The 26,713-nt window shown below is 41.0% G+C and overlaps 1 protein-coding gene across 3 annotated transcripts in view; it reads left to right on the top strand.

Annotated features, from left to right (window-relative positions):
• Window positions 1-26,713, top strand: part of LOC120725743 (partitioning defective 3 homolog) — a 340,776-nt gene that overhangs the window by 127,769 nt on the left and 186,294 nt on the right. For all 3 annotated transcript variants that reach the window (XM_040018776.1, XM_040018775.1, XM_040018777.1), the window contains exons 4-5: window positions 5,232-5,416; window positions 9,026-9,163. In XM_040018776.1, coding sequence (XP_039874710.1) covers window positions 5,232-5,416; window positions 9,026-9,163 — 323 coding nt within the window. The remainder of the gene's footprint in view (window positions 1-5,231; window positions 5,417-9,025; window positions 9,164-26,713) is intronic.

The following is a 26,713-nucleotide window of genomic DNA, read 5'->3' as shown; positions in this document are numbered from 1 at the left end:
GATTCTGTTTTTTAACCCATGTTGGGTAAATGGTGATTATGAGTAACAGAACAATACAGAAACAGCCTATCCTCCTCACCGTGTCCTTTCTGTAACCTTATCAGTATGCTGAAGCTCTAGCTCCATTACCTTGAATTGGCAGCCAGTCAGGAGGGAAGGGCTTCTTCCTGCTTCCCAGGTATTGTGAGGACTCTTTACTTCATGCCATTTCGGTGATTGCAAACTTCCACAGCTAATACATTAGAGCTGACCCCATTTCTTTTGCAACTAAGCTGAAAGTAAATGTTTTTGCTGTGTTATTACAGAAGAAAAAGTACTGCTGCTGGTTTATGTTGTTTATGTCCAGCGTGACTGGTGACTAAGTAGAAAAGTGTGTAGCGATGTAGTGAACTGAGCTGATGAGTTTAGGGACGTTTTAAAGAGGTCATCTCTTATAAAAACATAGAAACTGTCATTCTAAGGTTTGGAAGTCAAAACTCAAGGACAAAGGGAAAGACAGGACAACGCATACACCCACACATGGGTGGTGTGACTGGGCACAGGTGGGAGGGAAACAGGTAGAGCTAATATTGCCAATGTTGATAAAGCAGGTAGTCATGAAAGGAAGGAAATGAATGACAACCAGGAAGTAAAAACAAAACAAGACAAAGAAAGAGCTTTACTGACAAAGTAAAATAGGGCGTTTAAAAAAAAGAGAGACATGAAAACGAACACTAAACTTGATGACAGAGACGTGGGGTCAAAGATAACAGAAGAAACTAAAAGCACAATGAAACAGCAATGACAAAACGGATACATACAGATACACACCGGGTGTGTCGAACACGGCTCACTGGATGGCTTTGAAAAATGAGGAGGAGGAGGGCGTGGATTTTGAACTTTTAAATGTATTTACAACTTGTCCTACTGACAAAGATCATAGCTATTCATACCACTCTGATGTAATATCAATAAATGACATAAATATTTGTTTTCATTATCTGCAGAAGAAATTGCTGTTTATTTCTTACAGTTTTAGCTCAAAGGCTCGTGCTGACAGATTTCTTTCATGAACTACAGCAGCTTGATGCATGTTCAATCTGTGGGCTTTGATCAGTGGTTGTTGGTCAATGGTCATGAGAATTTGCATATTAATGATCAGTGAACTCCCAGCACATTGTTCCTTCAGTGGTGCTGGTGTCAGTCACTATGGAAACCTGCAGTCAGCTGAGACTGAAGAAGTCACTTGGATGAGTGACGAAACGTTTCTCCCGCTGAAAACGCTACGTCGAGATGAACAGAATCAACTTTTGGGGAACTACAGCAGCATTTCTTCATCCTGTAACAAAACTGACATGTACTGTTAAAACACTCCTGATCTACAGACTGGCTCCTCCAGTCTGTGTGCCAAACATCTTTGGGCAAGAGATTAACCCCAAGTTGCTCTCAGATGCCTCCCTCGGAGTATGAATGAGCATGAATGTTAGATAGACAGCACTTATCTCAAAAAAGCATAGAAAAGTGAGAATGGGTGTAAATGGGTGAATGAGGGAAGTTGTATTAAGCACTTTGAGTGCTCAGGTGAAGTAGAAAACCACTATATAAGAACCAGTCTATAAATTACACTTCTTTTCTAATATTAGGATATAAAATGATGTAAAGAAAGTTAGAAATCCCTGCTTTATACTAACCTGTGGCCATTATACAGTTATATTATTTATTATTTCTACAATGAACATTCTCAAATGTACTACTAACCTCAAGACTATTTTGCTGTTTTCCATTAGAGTTAGTATTTCTATCCACATAATTTATATAAATGAATATATTTCTCCTCCAAACAAGGTGAAAGGTAAATAAAGGATGATACGGCATGAGATAATTGCCCCTGGAGAGCCCTACGTCTCTATGGTAAACTGTGGTGTGTGTACATCACTATGACCCTGTGCCCTGACCATAATCCCTCACTGCAGGGGCTGGATTAGGGCCTCGTTTTATTAGCCAGGCTCACCATCCCCCCTCCCGAGTGGTTTTGTTCCCGCTTCAGTGTGGATCGATTGCTGGCTCGGTCTGAAGTGGCAGTGCTAGTTATTAAACGTGGGATAACCAAACCCTTCGGACTGCTGGGATAATCCCATCACAAATTAAGTAGAGGGAAATTGGTCAGGGAGAGCCGGGACTGGAGAGAATCTTCATATTGTGACCTTCGTAACACAAACGAGCACAAACTCCTTTATTTGTTAGAAGCTGATCCGTAAGGATTTCGACCCACGGTGGATCAACACTTTAGCAAGCTGTCGCTAAACTGAAACTAAAGTTTTGACAATCGACTGAAACTGTAAAAGAGCCAGAGTATTATTACTTAGTGTGTAAGAATCGATCCAAAAGAGAGCCATGTGTTGTGATTTTTATACCCTTAATGCTTGAATGTTGAAGTTGTCATGGTTTCTAAGGGCCTGCAAACATCCATCTATCAACTGAGCCTTGAGGTATTATGGGAAATATAACAAGGCTTTTAATCCATACCAAGTGTCTTGTGCAAGCCCCAGCTACACACAAATCTATGAAAACATAGAAAAGGTTCCCTTTAAAAGAAATACAAATATTTAATATGAATACTTTGAGAATTTTAATATGCTTTCTAACCCATTCCTGTGCCCTTTCTCTGTCTTTCTTTCTTTTTTATAGTTTTGTTGTGTGCAGCTTGCGTGCTATCTCAAAGTCATCGTGTGGAATACTACTGGATGTTAATTACCCCTGCTGTCTGAAGTGAATATCATTAGAGCTTGAACTGGACATGAACCAGCCATTACTGAAAGGGGCAAAAGTTTATTAAATGCCATTAGTAGGTCTTCAACCTAATTTAAAAGCGAACACACAATGACTGGCTGGCTGCTAGATGTGATTTCCAGGCTGCTCTGACGTAGCCTCGGGCAGTGGGCAAAAAAAAATGAAACACATTTGAAACAAAGGAATAATAGTACAAGCTGCCGGCGAGGGATTTTTTCCCTCTTATTTGGGGTGGAGGTTTTTGTATCAGAGTTATGGTTTAGCAGTGAGTGAGAAAGTAGGTTTTATAAGTTACCTGTTTCTGCAGAAGAACTCGAGTTGCACCGATGATTTCCTCATGAGAAATGGCGCTTTATAAAGTTGAGTTACTCACCCAAAAAAAAAAAAAAAAAAGCAGTTTGAAAACCCTGTCATCATCTCTACTTTCTTGCTGCTGAGAAAGTTCCTGGAAGTTTCCAGATGTCATCATAAATTTATTTGCATACGAAGCCTTTCTACCGGAGTTACCGCACTCAGAGACAAAGGAGGAGGGAGAGAACTTTTGTAATGAAATCTCACCGAAAACTTGGCAACAATAAGAGTTTTTTGTAACACAAAAATGTAATTTTTTTGCAGCACTTTACGTTTACATTACCCTGAATTGACAATACACTGCTGTAATGTCAGTAAGTCCTGACTATGGATTGGGAATCTGTGTCTATGTCATAATTATTCATTTCACCAAGTGTGGGAAAAACAAGACCGATCTTTGGATCGAGGACCTTATTGGGCGACAGCTAAAGATGTAATGTGTGCTTTTGTCTTCTAGGTCAGTGGTTACTAACAGCGATGACAAATTTGACTTTATGAAATGGTCATAAATTATGAGGTGCTAAGAGATCTAATATTGACGTAATCCCCAGAACACTAAAAAGGACAAGCTTGTCTTTTTAGCACCTAATGGCAGCACTCATGACGAGAATAACACTCGACTAAGCTCCACTTCTTAGACCACATCATCTCTAGAAAAGACTTAGAGAGAGAACAACAGTTCGGGGCCTCTGAGCCCTGATTATAATATTGAGACCACGGATTTATCAGGTAGGGGAGGATTAAATGAAAGCAGTTGGTGCCAAGTAAACACTAAGTAGAGGGGATGCTTTATCAGGATATTAGCACAAGTTCAAGTAAGTGAGATAGTACAAAGGATGTGAGTGAATGAAGATGAACTGGGATGCCTTGATAAGAGGTGTTTAGTTAGTGTACTAGGTGCAGAAACACATGCTTATTTCACTGTTATTCGCAGGATTCAGTCACTATTTCTGCCTCGACACAGGTGGTCACAAGAAACACTTACAGTTGTTCTTGAATCTCCTTAGTCTTGTCACGGTGTTAAATACAGACGAGTTGGCGCACAGCGTAATCCATGATTAGAATGCGTCGCTCCCACCACTAAGACGTGTCTCGGTTGTATCAGATGGAAGCTTAACACTGGCATATGCTCAGTGCAATGATCTGTCTATGGATGACAGGTGGTTACCCAACTATTTGCATAATTATGGGTGTAACACACAGGCTGCTAGGACATCATAAACAAATCCATATGGCCTTTTGGGAAAATCCAGATGATTTACACCACAGCTAACGGATATACTCACCGTCTTGACTTTGTAGCAGACATCGGTGGGATTTCTCACTGAATGTTTTAACCGGAGTGTGAAATATGGAGCAACTTCATCCCCTCTACTTGTTTTGGCAGCTCTAATCAAATGTGGGAACTTTATACCAAGTTTTCATGACAGATCGGTTAATGTGGCAGCTGAAACATGGGCCAGTGTTTCCTGTGTAGTTTTCTGTTAGACGTTTGATGGAAAGAATAAATGTTGGCTCTGAGACTCAATTTCAGTCCCCTGGAAACTTCCTAGAATCAACTTGAGTTGGGTAGCACAGTGTGTAAGAATGACCTTTATCGCAATAGTCAGATCATGATATATGAGCAAGTTTCCTGCAATTATTATTGTACTTGTTATTTTTAGAGTGGTTCGACCAAGCAAGGGGTTAGATAATCACATCTAATTTTTTTTCTCACATGTACTTTTATATATATATATATTTTTATTGCTGTCTGGGTAATTTCCCCAGCCAAAACTCTGTGTATAATATATCTACAGTAATGTATTTCAGCACAGATGGAATCAAGCCAAGCTAAACTTTCCATCGTGGAGTTGCGCGGTGTTGTTTTGGGCTTAACAGACCTTTTATAAAAACACGAGTACTTGTAATCACCACTTCCCATGTCTCAGCTGACATTTCATGGAGTGCTGTTAAGGAGGTATAGCAGGGGATGTAGCAGCACCTCCCAAAAATGGGCAACTTTTTGACGACCAAGGTGAAAAGCGAGCCGCTTAATAAATCGATAAAGCGGCAAGTGGTTTGATTTTGCTATAATTCCTTTTCTTTGTCTTTTGTAATCCCCTCCACAGACATGTCTCTCAATGTCCGTCGCAGTAGTGATCCCGCACTGGCTGGCTTTCCTCCAGGCGAGGCCCCGGTTGCTCCAGAAGAACCGTCCAGAAAAAATCCAGCTCGCTGGTCCACAACCCCTGGTTTCCAGAAGCCCAACCATAAACGAAACCCCAGCAATGAAACAGGGAGCCTCGAACAAAAGGTAACTACACCTCCTGTGGTAATGTAGCCGATAAACTGTGCACGAATGCCTCAATGATACCTGGTATGATGCACCATTAAGTCGTTAAGATCATTTATTGGAATCTAAATGGTGTCAAAATGCAATAGATCAATAAAGTCTATTTTTTAAACCACTGTGAACTATTACATACTTATTCCAGCAGCACCTTGCCCAGAAGATAGGGCTGCTGATGTACGGGTGCTGCATCAATTATAATGCCCGAGATATGTGCTCTGAAATCTTCCCAACCTCCAGTCTCTGTTTTCAACTTACTCCTTTCTTCCCTCATTTTCATTCCTTGTCTCCTCTGCGCCCCAAATCAAAGAAATAAGTGTTAGATATGAAAGTTGTGCTGCCCTGCTTGCAGATATCCAGCAGTAGCATAGATAGTGTTTATCTGAAACTAGTTCCATCTGATAACACCCCTTCTTGTCATCCAAAAAGATTAGCGGAGATTCTTAAACACATTCCCTTTATTACAAATTCACCTTCTTGGTGCTTTTAAGCCTCTGATTATTAGTCAGAAAAAAATAAAATGAAATAAAACACACCTCAGGTACTCCGGTGCATCCTCCCTGCTGCTTCTGAAAGTAAAAGAAAGCCAATTAACTTCTCACAATGGCTGCTGTGCTGACAGCCCTTTACTTCTCACTGAGGGAGAGGTATGTTCCCATCAAACGGGGATGTTACAAATGGGGAAATTATTGAATGTTCGAAATGTGAAACATCAGCTCTGCGTGTGATTAGCATGTCTGGGAGAAGGGGCTGATAGAGACACTTTAGTTGTCATGGCCCACAGAATGTAAAAGCAAGAGTGTGGGCTGAAATCAGAGCTCTCATTTTGTTAGTGGGAATTCTGTTCTGAACTACTGAACTGAGCAACTATGTATGTTTGTGTGCTTGTACTGAATATAAAAATGGGAAAGCAGAGGATCAGGAGTGTTGAAATATGACTTTGAATTTCATTGACTGTATATGGATTGCATGTCTTTAGCCCTTCTGTTACGTCTTACCATGCATAGAGGATTCCACATCCACAACGATGTTTGTAAGTTGTGGATCGTGGATAAATATTATTATGTTGATGTAATAAGAGGATTCCAGATTATGTACACCGCCACACACTAAACAGACGGATACGGTAGTTTACAAAATAGAAGTTTCTATTAGTTTACTTTAGTCATACATAAAACAATGGTTTAACCCTTTATAGGGCTCTCATTAAAACACGTAGACATTAAAAATTTCAACCCTGGCGTGTTATTGGGGGATATTTCAGGACTTTTTCACATGTGTGATTTTTAAAAAAAAGTTATTTTACAGTGCAAATCAAGATTCCTTTCCTGTTTATGGTATACGTATTTACCAAAAAAACCAAACAAACCTGTATATAAGACCTGTAGGATAAACACAAATATGTTCATAAAGCCATGTTTTTTATAAACATTGTTTTTTTTATTCACACTGGCAATTTTCGTAAATATAACACACATATCAAATAATTACTGAATAAATTTTAGTAATAAGTAATAAGATGTACTGTAAAAATAATCACCAGTTATATACCATTAACTGATATAATAGAAAACTGCAATAAGGTCATGAAACGAACCAAACTACACACTCAGTTTTGATGTAATGACCACGAGTATGAGTGTAATGTAGGGGTAAAAAAATTAAAAGCTTGAAATGCAACAGGCTGTGACTGACTGGTCAGATACAATAATGTCACTATCTGTCACATAACCTGATCTTTTGTGATTGGCTGGGAGAAATTCCTCATAGTTAGTCGTGGGGAGGACAATTGTTTTGTCCATTGAAGTCACCAAATATGGCTTCTTGTCCAATAAAAGGTTAAGACGATTCCTGTAAAAAACCTTCCTGGCAAAGCAACATTTTACATGGCGAGTTCAAAGTTATTATGACCAAGCCACTATAAATCAATAATTCCCTTAATAATGTTTAGCTGCCCAACTTGTAATGTTGTGTCCCATTTAGTTCTTGACTCCCATCTGCAGCAGTTCAGATGTTATCTGAATGTAGTGCATTTTAAGACACCATCCTGCCACAGACGCTTGAAATGGCATGGTGTGAAAAGTGACGAGCTAACAGCAGGATGCTGTCATTTTCATTCAGCTGACAGAACCAGACTTTTTTCAACTACAAAGGGAGTCTTAGTCCTTGTAACCCTTAATCTATTTCTTGCACCAACTGCCATATATTCATTTCAAGTCTGTTTTTATGAAATTAACAGCATATGTTGTAAGAATGTGTTAGTCAGCATGTGTAGTATTTGTTCTTGGCACCATATTTTTGAAAAGGAACATCCTTCAGCACTGCCAAAAGCAACTTACTCATAACAAAGTCTCTTCACTGTCTAGGATCGTTTCCTTTTACAGACTAAAGCCAGCCACGTGTTCAATTCCCCAACTAGTCTGAAAACGGCTCAGTCAGACTCAGTTTTTCTGCTAAATCTCAACAATAAAAGTCAGTGAGAGTACTCAGTCATCGGCTAGCACTGTAAACTCATCACATCTGCCAATGACTTTACAATACTTGGTATTTAGGGTTATCTGCACTTAGCAAAGTCACCCATAGGGATTAGACAGTCAGTTTGAGCCTCTCTGGTATCTGGCTTTCTCTACATTTTATGATCTGATGTGTCGTAAAACTCTGTGGAGGGGGGTCCTTTGTCGTGCCGTGTCTGAGGCTGCGATGGCTATCAGGGCTGTCTCTATACACAGGCCAGTTGTGCAGCTCAGTTTTATAATTCTGTTATGCCTTCTTCATCAGGCCCCTTGCATGTCACATTCAACTGTAGCCAAACACTGTGGCCCCCCCTCCCATTCTTTTAAGCTCCTTTGTTTTTACGTTGTTTTGATATATTTGCTATTTTGTGATTTGTTAAGCAACCATGTGTTCTCTTTCAAATGTGATATCTCATTAAAAATCCCCCAAATGGTTTTTTTTTCGCTCTTACTCTTTATATGCTGTTTTTGTGACTAATCAGACCATATATGGTTGCTTTTCTACTTGTTTGTCTTGGTGAATCACTTGGCTTTGATTTTAATTATTGATTTGCTTTCTCTTCTATTCAAAAAAAACTTCACTCTTGACCTTCAGCTGCTGAGATTCCTAAGCCAAGGCTAGCAAGTGTGGAATATTATCTTCTGTGCCTGGGTGTGTTTTTTTGCTTGTGGCCAGTGTAATATTTTATGCTCAAGTATGTTGATGTATGACATTACCTTGGCAGGAGCTTTGTGAAGTTGTTTTGGGGTTTTTTGTAATGATAAATCCTAGTTGGAGCTGTCTTGTTATCAAAAAGGTCCTCAAGCAGCTCAGGTGTGGCTGTAATGAAATATCAGGAGTAAGGGTTGAGTGAGAGTTAACTGAACCACAAAGATGGTTCAGTCTTCAAAAATCAGGTTCGTCCTGGATTTTAGATAATTATGTACCAAATTTCTTTCTTCTTCTTCTTTTTTTTTTTAGAAAGAGTATTTATACGAGTGCATTAAAGACTTCTTCTGATAGCAGGACCACAGTGGTGTACAATTTTTAATGTCTCTGCCTTTTCCTCTTTCTTTCCAGGGCAGAGGAGCCCATGCCTACCGTAGTCTTCCTCGTGATGCGAGTGGCTGGTCCACTCAGTTCCAAAGAGAGATGACTCGATCTTCCCTTAGTGCCAACCATCCAATGGTGGATCGATGGCTCGATCGACAAGAACAGGTTTGTTGGTGGACAATTAAGGAAATTGGAGACTCTATGGTTTATTTGTGGTTTGCAGATAAACAACTTTATTGCTTGACCAGTTCATAGCAGCTTGTATTTTTCACCACAGCCACCACTGGTTGGTCTAAAATAAAACAAAACAAGTTGGTTCACGTGGTGATGTGTTGATACAAAAGTAACCTGGCTTGGTACAAGAGGATCTGCAGATTCAGATATTTGGTGTATGTGCTTAGCAATCAGTGGTGTTGAGCTAAAATTTCAATATCTCTACTTGAATATTGTTTGAACTTTGAACTTTGATGGGTCCTGGATAGTGGGCTCTCTTGCTGTAAATTGATGTAAATTGATCAATAGATACAAAATGCGTTGGTCTAGAAATTAAGCGGGCATACACTTGTTCTATATAGTACAAGCTTTTGGGTTTTTCAAAATGGAATTTGTTAAGGTTCAGTTAAGACTTCAGTATAAATAAGACAGTGACCTCCTTGCAACTCAAAAAAACAAACAAACTGCGTTTGCCCTGTGATTGCAATTAATTTTTTCATATAAATATACCTGTTGGGAGGCAACCGGTCTCCAAGGAGCCATGGTCCAGCTCAGTCTGACTGCAATCACCCTCGTACAAATTGTCAAAGTGTCAGGGCTCTGTGTGCAGGCGGATGGAGAGGAGGATCCAAATGCGAGACTCGGACACTGAATACAACTCAAAACCTCAGCTTTATTGCTGGCATGAAGACAAAACATGACGTGAACACTGAATGCTGAGAACAGAAACACACAGGCATAATCTGATGGTACGACATGACACTGAGCACAGGAAAACAAAGGGGTAATATACACAGGGTGGTAATCAGGGAATGGGCAACAGGAGGGAGACACAGCTGGGAGAAATTGGACTAACGAGACAGGGGAGCAGTAGAACTGAACACACTCACATGAGACACAGACCTTCACAATAAAACAGGAAACAAGAAACCACTAAACAAAGACGCAGACAGAATATAACACATGCGACTCAAACAATACATGAAACAACAAATCCTTAAACACGGATAAACAGAAACATGGAACTCTAATAATAATAATCATCATAGCATCAGAGAAACAAAACAATCATTCAAAAATAAACCAAAACATAAGAACTCAAAATGCTGGGTCGAACCTGACCCAGAACCTTGACACAAACATTTACAAATAAATGCCATCTTACGTATAGACCCAAACAGGTTGGCAATGTATTGCAATCAAACTCTGAGTGAGTCTGTGCTGATGACCACAACTTCCCTGCGACGCATCCATTTGCAATAGAGGACTTGACTCAATCGGTTGCTAGCTATTCTGACTATATTTCTATTTAAAAGCAAGTGTGTGTCAGAAAAGATTCTGAAATTCTGCTTTAGATCTGTGAGTTTTGTGGAACTAGACTGCAATATATCTCCAACAGAGAGCAACAAATTTGTAATTTTCACGGATTTATCACAACTAATGACTGTATTATCACCAACAGATTGCATGAAATTGCCCCGATTTAGTCACAAACTGATAGCAGACAAACTCATTTTCACTTATGTTTTATCTCAGTATGACTCTGGTGAGTCAAGACAATCTTTCTTTTAGTTCTTGCGTATGAACAAAATTCTACTGTAGAAACGTATACAGATAGAAATGGAAACTCCTCACCAGTTTCTTTGAGGCTGCACTTGTTTGAAGTGCTGGCTCTGGCTGCTGGCCTGGGGTCAGCATACGCCCAGCTTTAACGTCACTGGGTTGTTGGCTAGCTTTCGGCTAACTGCCCATCATGTAGATAACTGACAAACCTTTGTAATGCCAGTAACAAAGTAGCTGTGACATAATTACTGAATTTTGTATCGTAATGTGTTACATTACTGTGTTACAGAAAAGTGTAATGTGTTTACAGTAATGTGGGGATTTGTTTTGTGGAGAGGAGAAGTTGAGGCTGTGTATCTCTGTAAAAAAGTAGCGGTACTCTAGTTTTCATGTCCACATTGAAATCCTGTTGCTCTAATTATACAGCAGATTATACACTAGTTATATATCCTATTAAGTAGGAGTATTATTTAATAATACTATTTTGCTGATGCTTGATTTGGCATCAACTACACAGCGTTTCTTGATCATAGTTTACTCCTGTGTTTTCACAGTATGCATGATTCGTTATATCTGACCACACAGTGTAATGTCAGTCACAGCTGCGTCTGATAACAGAGTTATTACAGTGACAGCGACTGCTCACTGCCCAATCCAATTTAGAACCAGGTCAATGACTGACATCAGACTTCTGTCCAATACTTTTTCATGAAGTAACAGTGTACAATGTTAGTCCTTGCAGGCTTGTCTCCTCGCCTCACACCCTCTTCGCTCTGTCGGCACTTTGTGATTGACTCACCCTGTGACTGGTCCCTCAACTCCTCAGTCTGTCAGAGGCGAAAAAATATTCTCCCTTTAAAAGTTATTAAAAGTGACAGAGGCTCTCTGCAGGGAGGGTGGAAATGACCTTGGGAAGTGTCGAACACGCTGAGCTTGATGTGAAGAGGATTTCTCCCAGTTTGTCTGCCGGTCTGTACCTCAACTACCTGCTTTGATTCATGCAGATGGTGTTTAATCGGCCCATTAAAAAATAAAAAAAGAGCCGAGAAAGGGTGAGGAAAAAAGAGTGAGATGCTTGAATGACTTCCTTCTTTCTCTGTAGTCTCATTATGGTTGTGTTTGGAATTCTTTCTCTTACTAAACATTATGAGCACCTATTGAAATCAGTGATGCTACAATCAAGCTATTGTAAAAATAGCTGAAGTTGAAAACATACTGTTTACCAAGAGGGCACGTATACATGCAAACAGCTCAAGAACAGGATTTTGTTCAAAATATGAAGCCTCCTAAATCCAAGATAAAGCTTTCAAGTTAATAGTTATCAACCAAGTATAGTGTAAATATAAAAAAAGAGATTATTATTTAAGAACATGAGCTATACTGGTGGAGTCGTGTAAATATTTCATGATTAACGGCAGGAGCACCACGACACCCTCACCGTGGCTAATCCTCGGTGCCACCTGAGTGTTTATAATCTGACAGCCGTGCAACTAAGTTGAGTCACAAAGCGCAAATCCTCTCATTAGGGGTGACACAGTATAAGTTTCAAAGTCACACCTTGTAGCCCAGTTGTCCCTTCCCTGCACTCGCTGTATCACAGTCTCGATCGCTGCCTTCCCTCCCACACGTGACGGTTCAATATTTTGTCTTCTTTGTGCGACGGGCGAGCAAAACAGCAGCATTGGATCGCGAGATAAAAATACACAGCGTGGGTTAATTAAAAAGAACTGTGATCAGTGCTAAAGCGTCGGCAGCGATAATGAGTGTACACACGCACATAAAAACACACAAACACGTACAGATATGCCAAGGTTTTTTGGTAAAAACACACCAATTAGCTGTTGTTTATCGTGGATTATTTATCTGCTGTGTTTTTATCGTTCTACTTTATGAGTTAAGATAAAAGTAAAACAAAGAAACCGAAGAGCGGGCGTCATCCTCATTTCTTTCTTTTGACTGGAACAAATTACACACACGCAACTACTTTGTGTATTTATATGCGCTTAGGTGTTCTAGCAGCGTCATTTCTTAACTTCATACAATAGCTTCAATTTGAAGTACTTATCTTTTAGTTGCGTGGTCGATGTGTGGGAAGCAGCTTGGCATGCTCTGGATAGTGCGTTCGCTTCACCATTCATATTTAAGCAAGCCTTCCCAGCTCATGCTATAAATTAAAAATGTAAAGTCAGGCTGAATAAAATAACACATTGACTCCTGTGCTTAAAATGCCAAGGAGGTGCACAGGGGAGTTAACTGGACAATCTGTGACTCTGGTATTCTCAAGCTGGATGAGTTTGAAGTTTAGCTGCAGGGGATCAACTATGGATTCAGGGTTGAATTCTCTTGAGATTTTATTTTACATCACTTCTCCCAGGTGCTTTGGTAAAATGTATTGATTTGTGCTCGTTTTGGTGCTTTTGTGCGCTTCTTTTGTGCAGACTTTCAGCCTACGTACTAAGACAAGGACGGCTAGCCCATAGTTACATCAGGCAATTGTCCTATGTTTATCTAACAAGTCAATAAATTCACGTCAGTATCAAACGGTTCAATCTAAGACATCAGTAGCGTCTACCCCTAAATCTCTCACCACCCACACACACACACACTCTGCCAAATGCGGCGTGGAGAAAAGCACGCTTTATCAGCCCATATACACCAAGGCCTTATGAGTTATTCTTCATATAAACAGCTGACATTAATGCTGGCCTATTATCCCACTGATGAATGTTAATGGGCTTTCCTGCTTAGCATTGCACACGCACACGCTCCCCCACATACACATTTTGATCTGGTTGAGTGGTTCTCCACTGTATTATTTTGCGGCCTTGATGATGGACCAGGGGCCATTATCATGAGCTGTAGCAGAGGCAGGACTGACATCAGCTGTCGATCACTGAAGGATTTAACCCAATCAAGGCTAACATGAAGAGAAGCAGATGTGTTTGAGCTATATTGGCAAAGCTCACAATTTGGGATTTCAGAGATAGTATTAAACAGAAACATTCTAATGTATAAATGCTAAATGTAGTGTTATTTAATCTACATATAAAAACACAAACAGCAAAACAATAAGCCTAATACACAGATCAGGCACAACATAATGACCACCTGCATAATTTTGTGTGCCGCTAAAACCCTTTTGCTGCCTCTGTCAGTGCGCCCCAGAGCAGCTGTGGCTACAATGTAGCTTGCCATCACCAGTGTGTGAATGTGTGTGTGAATGGGTGGATGACTGAATGTAGTGTAAAGCACTTTGGTGTCCATAGGGACTAAGTAAAGCGCTATACAAATACAGGCCATTTACCATTTACCATAAAACAGCCCTGACCCTTCGAGGCACGGACTCCACTAGATCCCTAAAGGTGTGCTGGGGTATCTGCACCAAGATGTTAGCAACAGTCCTGCAAGTTGAGAGGTGGGGCCTCCATGGATTGGACTTGTTTGTCCTGCAGAACCCACACATTCGTAATTGGATTGAGATTTGGGGAACTTGGAGGCCAAGTCAACAGGGTGCATTATCCTGCTGAAAGAGGCCATCAAGCAGTACCGTTTCCATGAAAGGGTGTACATTGTCTGCACAAATGCTAGACAGCTGGCACGTGTCAAAGTAGCATCCACGTGGATGGCAGGACCCAAGGTTTCCCAGCACAACATTGCCCAAAGCATAACCCTGACTTCGTCCATTCCGTCAGTTGCTTTCTTCCCATAGTGCATCCTGGTGCCAGGTGTTCCCCAGGTAAGGGACTCGGACATACCTGGCCATCCAACTGATGTAAAAGAAAACATGATCCATCAGACCAGGCCACCTTCTTGCATTGTGCTGTCTTCCAGTTCTGATTCTCATATGTGCATTGCTGGAAATTTCTTCAGTGTACAGGGGTCAGCATAGACACCCTGACTGGTCTGCAGCTATGCAGCTCCATACACACCTAACTGAGATGCTCTGTGTATTCTGACACCTTTCTATAAGAACCAGCATTAATTGTTTCTCTAATCTGAGCTACATTAGCTGTACAGTCTGTTGGATCGGACCACACAGACCAGCCTTCGGTCCCCACATGCATCACTGAGCTTTGGCCAACCATGACCTCTGGTTCACCGTTGTTCCATCCTTAAACAACTTTTAAGAGATACCGACTACTGCAGACTGGGAACACCCCACAAGAGCTGATGTTTTGGAGATACCCTGACCCAACTCTCTAGCCATCACAATGGGATTCATAATCCGTTTGCACAAATCCTCACAGTTGCCCATTTTACCTGCTACTAACATCAACATTGATGACAAAATGTTCACTTGCTCCCTAATATATCCCACCCAGTAACAGGTGCCATGATAAAGAGATAATCAGTGTTATTCACTTCACCTGTCATCGATCATAATGTTATGCCTGTTCAGTGTTATTTGAAAAGCATATTTTGATTTATTTGTTTGTGTACAGGCTCTAAAAATACTGTAAAGTCCATAACATATTGAAGTCAGACAGACAGACTCGGAGAAAGGCAACACAAAACCCCTAAAACATTACATAACAGCTTCCAAAGCATGTTTGGTTGAAAACAGTTCTGATCACACATCTTTGATCAAACCTCCAACAGTCGGGCTCCCTCTCTCTCTCTCTGTGTTGTCTAAATGAGGCACCTTGTTTGGCGAGTTTTAAAGGAAACGCAAAGTGGCGAGGCGGCCAGCTAAATCCTCAAGCCAGCACGTTGAAAGGAGATGAGTCTGTTTAACTTCAAGGTGGAAGAAGAGAGCAAGCAGCAGCGCGAATCCTGCCTTTTTTCCCTTTAATGTTGTCACATCAAAGATCTCTCTCTGAACAAACACAGATTGGCATTTGCGACCGACCGACTCTATTGTTGTTTTTGCTCTTCTTTTCCCGCTCTGTCACTAGTAGTTGTTGGCCGCTGAAAATAAGGCTCAGCGAATGCTCGTATTTGAACGAGTCTCCTGAGTAGCTTAAAAGAGATTGTCAGAGGTCTGCTTTCTGTTTTAGATTTAAAGTGTTTGAGTTGATCTCTGTTAGAGTCAAGTGCTTTACAAAGCTGCGGTAGGATTATTGTTCTTGCCCCACTCCGCATGATGCCATGATGGCAGTTAATGCGCCATTGTAAGAGACAAAACTGATATTTCCCTCTAAATACTAATTATTTGTTTAGCTTGTTGATTTTTTTCATTATACTGGAACGATACACCTTTATATAAGATCCATAATGAATCACTGATTTATTTAATCAAAGGATATTTGATTTCTTCCATTAAAAATACAATAAACACAGCAGTGAAGGTTCTGAAGTGGCAGGTCTAAAATTCAGGAAAAACCCTTGGACACGTCAGTATGGAAGTTAGCATTCAATTTTTAGGGACTGCTGTTGGTGAGTGAACTTGGTAAGTTCTCCTGACTAGCTTCTTGGTAAAGCCCACACAGTCTTCAGACCCCGAGGCAAGCCACAGGCAATGTTAGAGCAGCTGAGCATGGAAAGAAAACACAGCAATAACCCCCAAACCCAGCCTGCCTAACACAGTCTTGCTGCCTGTGCCACCGTCTACCTCCACTTCTATCTGGTGGCTGTAACGTGCATTCGTGCTGTGTTCATTATGTTCAGTTAATACTGCAATGATGTTTGAGATGCAGCAGGGCATGTTTTCAATGTAAAACTCTGAACAAATAAAAAAAAATAAGCCACATTCCAGAACAGTGCAGGAATCCTGGAAGAGTGTGCTCCTGGATTTGCCTCTTGAAAGACCAAGGAAGATGTAGACGGAATGAACCATGGTTTGTGTGAAGTCCGTAGACATGCACTTTGGTGTATGCACACATGTAACATGAACTCAGGATGTTTTGAACTAGTTGCTGACCGGTGGGTCTGACCAGTAGGTGCAGCTGTTTGTTCAGCTTTGGCTCCTAGCTCATTGAATCCTCAGGAAAAAAGACATTTTTGTGGCTTCCTACTTCTTCCTGCGCTCGTTCTCTACAATGTTTTGTTTAATTTTCTCCTGTATGATTTTTTTAATAAGTCATTTTGGCTGTTAGTGTAATTATGTCACCTAAATGAAATAATTATTTTAAGAAAAGACTTAATTCTGCCACTGATTACTTAAAATTCACATTATTTACATGGCGGGCTAATTTTTCTTCTCTCCTTTGGGAGTCCTGTGTAAATGGCAGCTCACCAGAGATGCTTCAGTCCAACTGAGGACCTGAGTGAGAACAATGCAGAGCCTCACAAATGCCTCGCCACTCTTAATTAGCCATTGCCGCTGAACCACTGTTAGAACGTCACAAACCCCTGACGGGTTTGTGACTTCTGCTTTGCACTGACTGGGGCTTTTTGTTAGATGTATTTGTCCTGTACACTTCTTTACCGAAGTCCTTCTGTCGGTTTAATCTCTTGCTTATTGTTTTTAAATAATAATAATAAATATCAATAGTTTTAATATGGGTCCAAAACGTTTAAAGGTCCTTAATAGAAGTCTTTACACACCGAAAAAAACTGCACAAAGTTAAACAATTTCACATGCAAATTTATTGTGTAACATACATACAGACTGAAAGCGTTGCAATTTTGGGAAAAATTCTTGTACATAAAGTGATGATGAGCTGGTACTGAGGTTTCTAACGAACAAATGGAGATTAAAAATCGACACCTTATGATGTCACCCACTGGCCAATGAGGTCTCATATTGAAGTGTCAAGTGGCGTTTTGAAATCGGATGTAACAAACGAAGGGTGGATGTTCCTGAGCAAACAAGAAAAATCATTCCTGCCTTGCCTTTGTCTCAATATCAGTTCTGTCACTTTTAAAATTCATAGTTATCTAATCCCAAAGACACTTGGGGAAAAATGTCTAATTAATAATAAAGTCTAAATTGGATAACTTCACTGCTCAAAAAACGTACACCCCATTGTGTTTCAGCCTCCAGCCTTGTGTACAGAATCCTGCAGACAGCCTGCAGCAATGAAATGCATACAGACTCTGTGTATTCTGTCATCAAGTCAGTGTACATGTCAGCTCACCTTCAGACCGGAGTACGGGAGCAGGTGAAATGCCGTCAGTAGTGTTATTTAGTTCATTGGCTCCACAGCAGGGGAAATAGCTGACTAATTATGAAAATAATGCTACTTAACATCTCATTAAAAAATCACAATGACTCTCAATGTTGGTTTATTTACACGTGTGTGTGCACAACACTTAACTACAGGTAACCAGCTTTTTGTCCCGAAGCTATGTTACTTTCTTTGTGCCGTTTCTATATGCAGCAAAAAAAAGAGTTTATTCATCTTGTTCTTCATTATTATTTATTATTTAACTTTTTAAATATTTGTGCAATCGTCTTCTCTTATCTTGTTTGAACAGGATACAAGACTGGGCGTTGTTTTGGATGCTGGACGTTGCCAGCGCTCTTCTCTGTCAGCTGTACTGTAAATGTTTAACCTGTCTCACCGCGACACGTGTGTGAAGACGTGTGCTACTGGACAGCTGAGATTAGAGTTTCACTCATTCAAGCTTGAAATGCATAAAATTCATGCGCATATTTCTTGTGTTGAAAATTTTTTGTAATCACTTATTCCTAATGTGACCATTCCACACCATTCTTCACTTGCTGCCAACTTCATTTTTGTCAAAGTGCATTTTTTTAGGATTAGATTTTTTTTGTGCACAGGCCTCTCTGAGCTACTCGGATCTTATTCTCATGCACAACCTTCAATGGGGATGCCTGGTTTTATTCAGTGGATGTACCATAACAGCATTATTCAGGGACAGGCGAGAAGTCTGTTTACCTTAGTCACTATTCCATCCCTCTACCCTCCTCTTCTCTGGGTCCCTCTCATTTCTGTCCACTGTACCTCAGCTGCATCAAGGTGGCTATCCCTCTCTGCACTACTGGCTGTGAACGTGTTAATTCTTGATTAGAGTTCATGCATTCACTTTCTACAATTTGCTCCGTGGAGTGAGAAATCACTTTCTCAATGAGAATAATTGAACACGGGCAGGGGGGTGCCAGCTCATTACCCACAAATCACAGGGAGCAGGGGCACCTTAACTGAAGACAATAATGACTTTGGGGAATAAAACGAGGGCCGCCAGCGTGGAGCCAATCCACCGTGGGCAGCAGAGAACAAAGCTAGGCGAGGAAGATGTACACTGTTTCTTAAGGGGAAGTCATTTTTTTGCTGATCTGCCTACATATTCAGTAGAGTCCGAATTTATTTTTTCCCAGGGGGGGTGTGAGTTTAAGGCTTTGGAGCAAAGTGTCATGTTGGAGAAGCAAAGCCCATATTTTGGCAAGGTGGCATTACACCAATGCTGACTGTGGCCCGGGCAAAAGATTGCAAGATAGAAATAAAGATGTGGAACAGCTTAAGTAAAATGCAAAGCTTTTTGTAGTCTTTGACACTGGGGCTCAAGGTGAACTTTGGTGACTGACATCGCCCATTTTCCCACAGTGCAAAGTCACTTACTTCACTTTATTTGATTTCTCTCTCCTTCCTCAACCTTTCCCTCCTTCACACCATCTTTTTTTATATGCCACACATTTCCACTCTGCACAGAGTGCCAAATGTATCCACTCTGGCACAATGAGGTCCATTGTCACAATAGGCTTTTCTCACTGTTTTATAGGTCCCATTAGGGGGACAGAGGCTTTTAAGTTGCTGAAGGAATGCAATAACGCCCAGCCAACAGTAAACATCCACATCTCGGGTCCACAGAGGAACACGAGATGGAGCTTCTTCCCCATCTTACCCTAAGTGACTTGTTTTATTTGCATCAGGCTGAGAACAAAGTAGTCACACTTGGATAAAAATGGAGAGAAATGGGAAGGTTTCATTTTAGGACTCAGGAGATGGACACACTGAAAGCCTCTAAAACAAGAGTGTGAAGAGGGAGGAGGCAGTCTGGGGGCATTTCTGTTTCTTAGATTCAGATGTAGGTATTACTGTGCTGTTGATTGTGCATATTTTTATCCAGCATTACATGAACGTTCATTAGAGAACCTGAACTTGATGATGGACATCATGGGTTGCTTACTGCTTATGATGCGTTACCTAGTAAAACTCTGATGGCGACCTATGAACTATGTCGAACTTGACTGAGATTGTGCTGTTGGATGGATTTTCAGCCAACAATCCAACATTGTTATATTGTCAGAGATGGTAAGGTAGGTAAAAGAGTCCTGTGATGAAAAGAGTGAAACTTATGGGAACTGAGACGACCAAATAACAGGTGAACGCAATGAAGAACCAGCAATAACAGTGAGAAATGGAAAACGGGAACAGACTAATGGAAAGAGAAGACAACCAGGAAATTGTGCGAAACAGTGATGGCATCATAGCAGCCACAACACCAGTGAAACATGCAAAACTGCTGGCAATATTCTATGACTTTCTTAAGGTTGGATGCCTAGGATTGAATTTGAAATAGCCCGCATACCATAAATAGTGTCAGTGTAACAAGAATACCTCTGTAATGGCATACGGTTTTCCCTGCAGAGCAGTTTTCCCCCGGAATTTTTCCTCTTTATGTTTTTGATATACAGGCCATGGGAGCTGTTGTGAAGAATAGCACCCCTGCCGAGCTCCATCACAGATTCTCTGATATTCCCACATGAATTCGTGATTTCAACTAGAAGCATGCCGATGCTGTTTTCCATTTAGAAAACGGTAGAGTGGAGAAATGTGTGTCCTGTTTCTCGCCGGGGTCTCCCTGTGTCTGTTGATTTGGAAGGTGAGAGTCCTGCTGAAGTCGCTCTGTGATTGGCTGCCGCAGATATCTTCATACAATATGTAAGAATGATGGTGGCCACCCTCTGTGCCGCTCAGTTCGTGTGTTGCAGATGCGTATCTACACGTGTACAATGTTTACATGCAGCAAATTGACTATCCAGGCTATGATCGGTCTTGTTTGTTGAGACACTGATGATTTCCCCGTGCTCTTATCTCATCAGCGATTGCAATCACTTGTTGTGTTTAGGAAGTTAATTATCATCCAGTCTAACTAGAACACTCCTTTGATAAATCGATACCTTGTCTAATCTTGTGCTCATTGCATTCAGAGAATAAATACACACACAAAAATTGGCATTTTTGTAGTATTCGGCACTCCGTACAGGTTATTTTCTTTGTTTTTCTTCCCTTTCCTTCATCTTTCCTCTCGCTTTGTGTATTTCTTCTTCTTCTTCCTTCTTCTCCACCCATATCCAACCAAGCCCCCCACCCCCACCCCCACCACCACCACCACCACCACCACCAGATTACTGTGGCTGTGCTGAAGTCTTTTGGGACCTCTCTTCATTACTGGCCCTCCACAGGCCCCTCATCTCCACACGGCCCCTCTTCATTTAGCCCTGGCTGAGAGCAAGGACTAAACCAAATGGCTTTCTGTCTCCCTCTTATCCAAGAATTTCAGCTTCCAATTAAAACTAAATGGAAAGCTCCCCCCTCCACCACTGCCTCCGCCTCACCCTGCGCTGTTCCCATGACGCTACAGATGAGGCCCCACTCCACCTGCTCAAATACGGCAGCAAACAATGGCTGATCTGTAGAATGGACCGTTCATCCCCTGTAATAATTCGCTGCTGTGTGTACCAAAGCTTTGCTGTCTACTAAATTATTCATTGTTCAACAGCTTTCATCCTTATTTCCTACTTCATATTTGGTATATTTAAGATTTGAGGTCACTCTAGGTTATATAAATAGCGTGGACAATGGATATGAGTCTCTCACTCTCTATCTCTCGATATAGAGATATATAGATGTATATTATTTCTTCAGTGATAAAACATTGGTGCCACTGTAACTGCTGGATTAATTGGTTGTGATGGCAGTTTAGCGGAGCAGCAAGTGTAATTTATTGGCAGCTACTGTGCAACTCAATAACTAACTGTAGTTCTGACTTAATTGCAGGAACACCAACTAAGTGTAATTTAAAAACAAAACAAAAAAATTACAGTCCAAAATATGGGTGCTCCCATTGAAATTCAAGCAGCTGATATTATTTCAATGAGGGCAACATTCACTCACTGACCTTCACAGTTTGAGAGATGGATTAAATGTTCTGAGCAGTGGAAAGCAGACTGTCCTCCCACTTAATAAGCTCAAAACGATGATTAATCTGTGAAAAGCACCACAGTTCCCCTTTTAATGCATGTATAAAGGCCCGGGATCCAGCTGGGACCGTCCGCTCAGCAGGGCTGCGCACTCAGCCCCGAGGATTATCTGTTCAGAATCACCTCCTTTCACCTAAGCCAGGTGTCTAGCAAGTCATCATATACTTTTTGAACCGTTGTTTTTAATGCATCGGAAATCCCAGATATGCTTTAACCACATCTTTGAAGTTTGGTGTAAAATGTTGTGCATTCCAACTCTTTGAAATCCTCATTCTGTATACAAAAACTTTTTTTTTTTTTTTTGCCGAGCTTAAGAGTAAGAAGCGCTCTGGACAATAACCGATGACGATAACTTAATTTGCAGTAATTCCTACCCGGTTTGAACCTCCGGCTCTCCGGCACAGGACAGATCTACTCCCGTTGCAGCTGTTATTGATGAGGCTTGGAAAAAGTCTTGGGCCTCTCCGTCCGCTTTGGGCCTTGGTTATTGACCTGGTGATTGATTTAGGTCCTCATAATTAGCAGGCCTAATTTAATTAAAGTGCAATTTAACGATACAGTAGGCAAAGGCAGTCTGTGTCATTGATAGATCAGCTCAGGCCTAATATCAAACAGGGCCTGGCAAAATAATGTATTCCACCCAGCAGGGTTCCCAGTGACAGAAGAAGGCGTAAGCGAAGAGACAAAGAGGGAGAATAAGAAGAGTAAAAAGATAGACAGGCCTTTGTTTTTCAAATGTCAGCCTACAAACTGCACTGCCTCACCTCTTCCCCTCCGCATCTCGCCGCTCCATTCTGATATGGACAAATGCACACTCACATCTCTGATCTAATTTGCTAAACAGCATTAGGAAACTGTCTGTCCCTTTCATTTGCTTCAAGTAAATTGACATCAGAGCCCTTTTATGAGCTAGAAGCCATGTCTTTCTAAAGCAAAACCAAAAGAGACAGATTTTGTTAATTAAAAAGAAGTGTAGGCTTTTCGGAAGTTATATTAAACTTGGCCAGCTGGGGATAAAACGTACTGCCCATTTAATTGCTAAGAAAATATATAATGAGGAAAATTTAAATTCATATTCTAATTTTCAGCGCTTGTTATATCCCTTGTTTAAAGGTACAGTAAGTACAAAATAATGTTGTACTCATAAATGTAGGTTGATTAGAGTGTAATTATGTCCTCTGACAAAGTGATAGATACTCATAAACTCATAAATCAATTAAAAATGGATAGGAGCAGGTTTGTGGAAGCCACCATCGTTTTGAACATTGATGGCCATCGCCAATGACTAGAGACTGTCCACATATATAGTATGCATTATCACTTTCAGTGAAAAAAGTCTTTCAGACTATATTTGACCATTTGCACATGTATGTTTTCATCATTTCTCTCTGATCTCTTTCTCTGTTTTCTCTCTCTCCTCTCACCTCATTTCCACCTAAACCTCTTCCTCCTCATCCTCAGCTTCTTCTCCTAAACTGAAGTCAGGGCTCTAACACACAGACATGTGCATAAACATGCTAATTTATTCTTGATATTGTTGAAATTACTCATTGTCACCGCATTAGACATGCGACCCTCCTTTTTCCACACTGCTGACAAGAGCAGGGTTGACAACAATAGCTGGTTGTGAGCTAACATTATGCCAGCTAATTTTAGGTTTGTGGCGTAATAATCAAACTTTCACTGTGATAAGCAGTTTAATTACAGTCATATGAAAGTATATTCATTAAGTGTCCGAGTTCAACAATGTTAGAGCCACTTCAATGAGAGTTTCACTAATGCCAGCTAACGGAAGCTAATGCCAGCTAACGGAAGCTAATGCCAGCTAACGGAAGCTAATGCCAGCTAACAGAGGCTAACGGGCAAAAACAGCAGCACTTACTGACAGAAAAGTTTAGGCTCTCCTCATTAGTCAGCAGTGAGCTTCTTTGACCATCTTGTGTTGAACTCCTTTCACAAAGTTTTATAGTATCCCCCCAGAGTAAATAACAGAGGACTGGCAGATAAATTGCGAATGAACAATGGCCAGAGTCTGTCGTACAGTGGCCATCATAGCTACGATTATGCACTTGAATTTTGAGGGGTAAGAAAACAATCTGCAAATTACTGACACCTAGTGGTGAGTTTTATACTTTGTACCTTTAAGGAAAACTATTTTGAAAGCATAAAAAAGCATGTCTTACATATTATGCAATATTTTGTGCTTTTTTTAAGGTAAGGTGAAAAAAAACACTAAACAATTAGATTTTATTTTTGTCTTGACATCTAAAAGATTTTTTTTTTTACTAATCTATACAGTAAAGTACTAAATTACACTGATAATGAGGTCTTATTGGTTTTGAAGATACTAAAAAAAATTTATTCATAAACTGAGAAACTGTGTTTTTATTTCCTCCTGTGTTTTTCGTTGCATGAATAATGACAGTGTGGGGCAGGTTCCCTAGCCCACTCCCCACTGTATTTTCCTAGCACAACAACAACAACGCAACTCTCCGTCTTCATTATCAAAAGGAATAGTACATCTAATCTGGAATGCGAGTCCTCTGCTTTGAACAAGGCTGTGCTCATGGGTGCAGGGCGTGAAATATGAAAGAAAACACATGTCCTCATCAGAGGACGGGCGCCGCCTTGGCTTCTACCCTTGGCACACAAACACAGGACTGAAGATTCATAACCTTCCTCTATATTTCTTCTCTAACAGTCACATAAAAAGCGAGAGATGGCAGACATGAGGATCACACTGCTTTGATTTTCTTCCAGATCTGAACTTTCCAGTCCTGCAGGGAAGCTAATAGTTTTCTAAACAAAGGAAACAGTCAGAGAAATAAAAAAGAATCAACACAGTGGTGTGGGTTTAAATTCTTTTTATACTTTATTTCTGAACACTGAAATCACTATTAGCTTCCATCATCTTTCTTAAGGTCACAATCATAGAAATAATCTAAGAAAATATGCAGAAATCTTTCCTCTCTGCTGACAGACATTAAGTGCTATTTGCGGACCTTGTGGGTAAGATGATTGGGAGGGGGGGTCATTATGACCCTTTCATCATCCCCCTAACCAGTTTAACTCCTCACCCAGCCTTTTATAATGCTCCTGTATCCTCAACATAAATATAAATAAGTGTCTTGCAACCTCAGTCAGTGTGATGAATTGGTTGTTTTAATGGTGACGGCGCCTGATGGACCGATGGGGAATAAATGGTTAAGGATGGAGGGAGGACTAGGGCTGGATCATAATGTCCAAAGGATTAAGAGAGCAGAACATTTTTTGCTAATAAAGGATTTTTTAAATGTTTTTTTTATTTATGTGGACAGTAAATCCTCACACAGCAGCGACCAGGTCGTCCTACATGCTAGTAGCTGCTACACGCTATTACTCTGTTTATAAACGTACAACCGTTGCGATCATCTCATGTTCAGATTGAGGTGAGCAATCACTGTATCCAGCACCATAAAGTTTCTTTTTAAGTGCTGGTTGAAAACAGCAAGATTCTTCGAGTTATTATGGAAAAGTATTGGTAATTGCTTCTCAAGGTCATAGAACCTTTAATAGCACTATTAGGAGTTATTAACAGCAGCCTGTCTTTCTATGTCAGTGCCATTGTGCGATGCAGCGGTACTGTGAAGTCCTATTTGCTCTTGTGTGCTGTACAGTGTTTAGCTGAACTGCATTAACTGGAGGTAATGAGGGTACAATTATGGCTCCTTAACCTTTTTGCGAGGAAAAGGAAAAGCCTCCGCCCTTGCTGCCCCCACCATACATCGACTCGCTGAGAGCCAGGTCTTTTCACATGTTGCCATGGTATGTTACCTTTGGCTAGTTTAATGTTTCCATAAGGGGCATATGTCACCTTGCGCAATTACCGTTTCATATTTTTAGCTGGTCAAAATCAGGAGGGAGGATCAGCCTTTGTAAATATTTCAACAGGCCTTTATTTTTCTTTTTTCTAAACACTCCAGCTAAATTGCTTGTTTCCTTTTCTCTTAATACACTGAACACAACACATTCTTCATTTGGAAACTGCTTTTATATCCTGTTCCCTGGCACCATTGTTCTCCTGAGCACAGACGGCCCATTGTAAGGGGGTGTGTGTGACAATGTCTGGGAAGGGGGGGGCTTGTTCCACACATGAAGCTGTCACACAGATGTGAAGCTCAGCCCCCTAAAGGAGGGGCGGTGGCCAGAAACACACCATTTGCTGTGACCTTTGAACCTGTCCTTGTTAAACCCTCGATGCCAGAGATGGACTCAGGAGGGAGCCCCCCCACCCTTTTCTGTAACAGCTACATCTTGTACTTCCCCATGGCTAACAGCATGACACACACACACACTTACAGTAGGTCTGCTTTAGCACACCAGTTGATGGAGGATGACAGCTCCTCAACATGCCGCCTTTTGCCCTAACCCTCAAGAAGTAATGTGTGTGAGTGTGCATGTTTGTGTGTTTGCGTGTGTGTTTGCGTGTGGGTAGACTTCCCCCTCCTGATCAAACAGCTGCTACCTCCATCCTTCCCAGTCTGCTTTCCCTTCGGACCTCCAACCACTGTCCAAGCAGCACGTCTATTTGATGGTAACAAGGCTTTGCACTTTGCATGCGTGTCCCTTCCACCTCGCTGTCTTCTTCTTTCTCCTCCTCTTATACGATTTTCAATAATCTAATGCTGCAGCTGTCCGATGGCCAAGCCTGTAACCTTAGTTTTTGCTCCCTTTATTGTCAGAGGCTGGCAGACTTTTTTGGCCACACATCAGGGCTCTTAGCCATCCCTATTACATGTGAGGAAGGGAGAGAAATGGGGGGAGGAGGGAGAAAAAAAGGAGAGAGGGCA

This window comes from Simochromis diagramma, unplaced genomic scaffold, assembly GCF_900408965.1.
Source record: "Simochromis diagramma unplaced genomic scaffold, fSimDia1.1 OVJJ01000717.1, whole genome shotgun sequence".
Lineage (NCBI taxonomy): Eukaryota > Metazoa > Chordata > Actinopteri > Cichliformes > Cichlidae > Simochromis > Simochromis diagramma.
The sequence above is the reverse complement of the archived record's forward strand: the minus strand, read 5'-3'. Positions and strand labels throughout refer to the sequence as shown.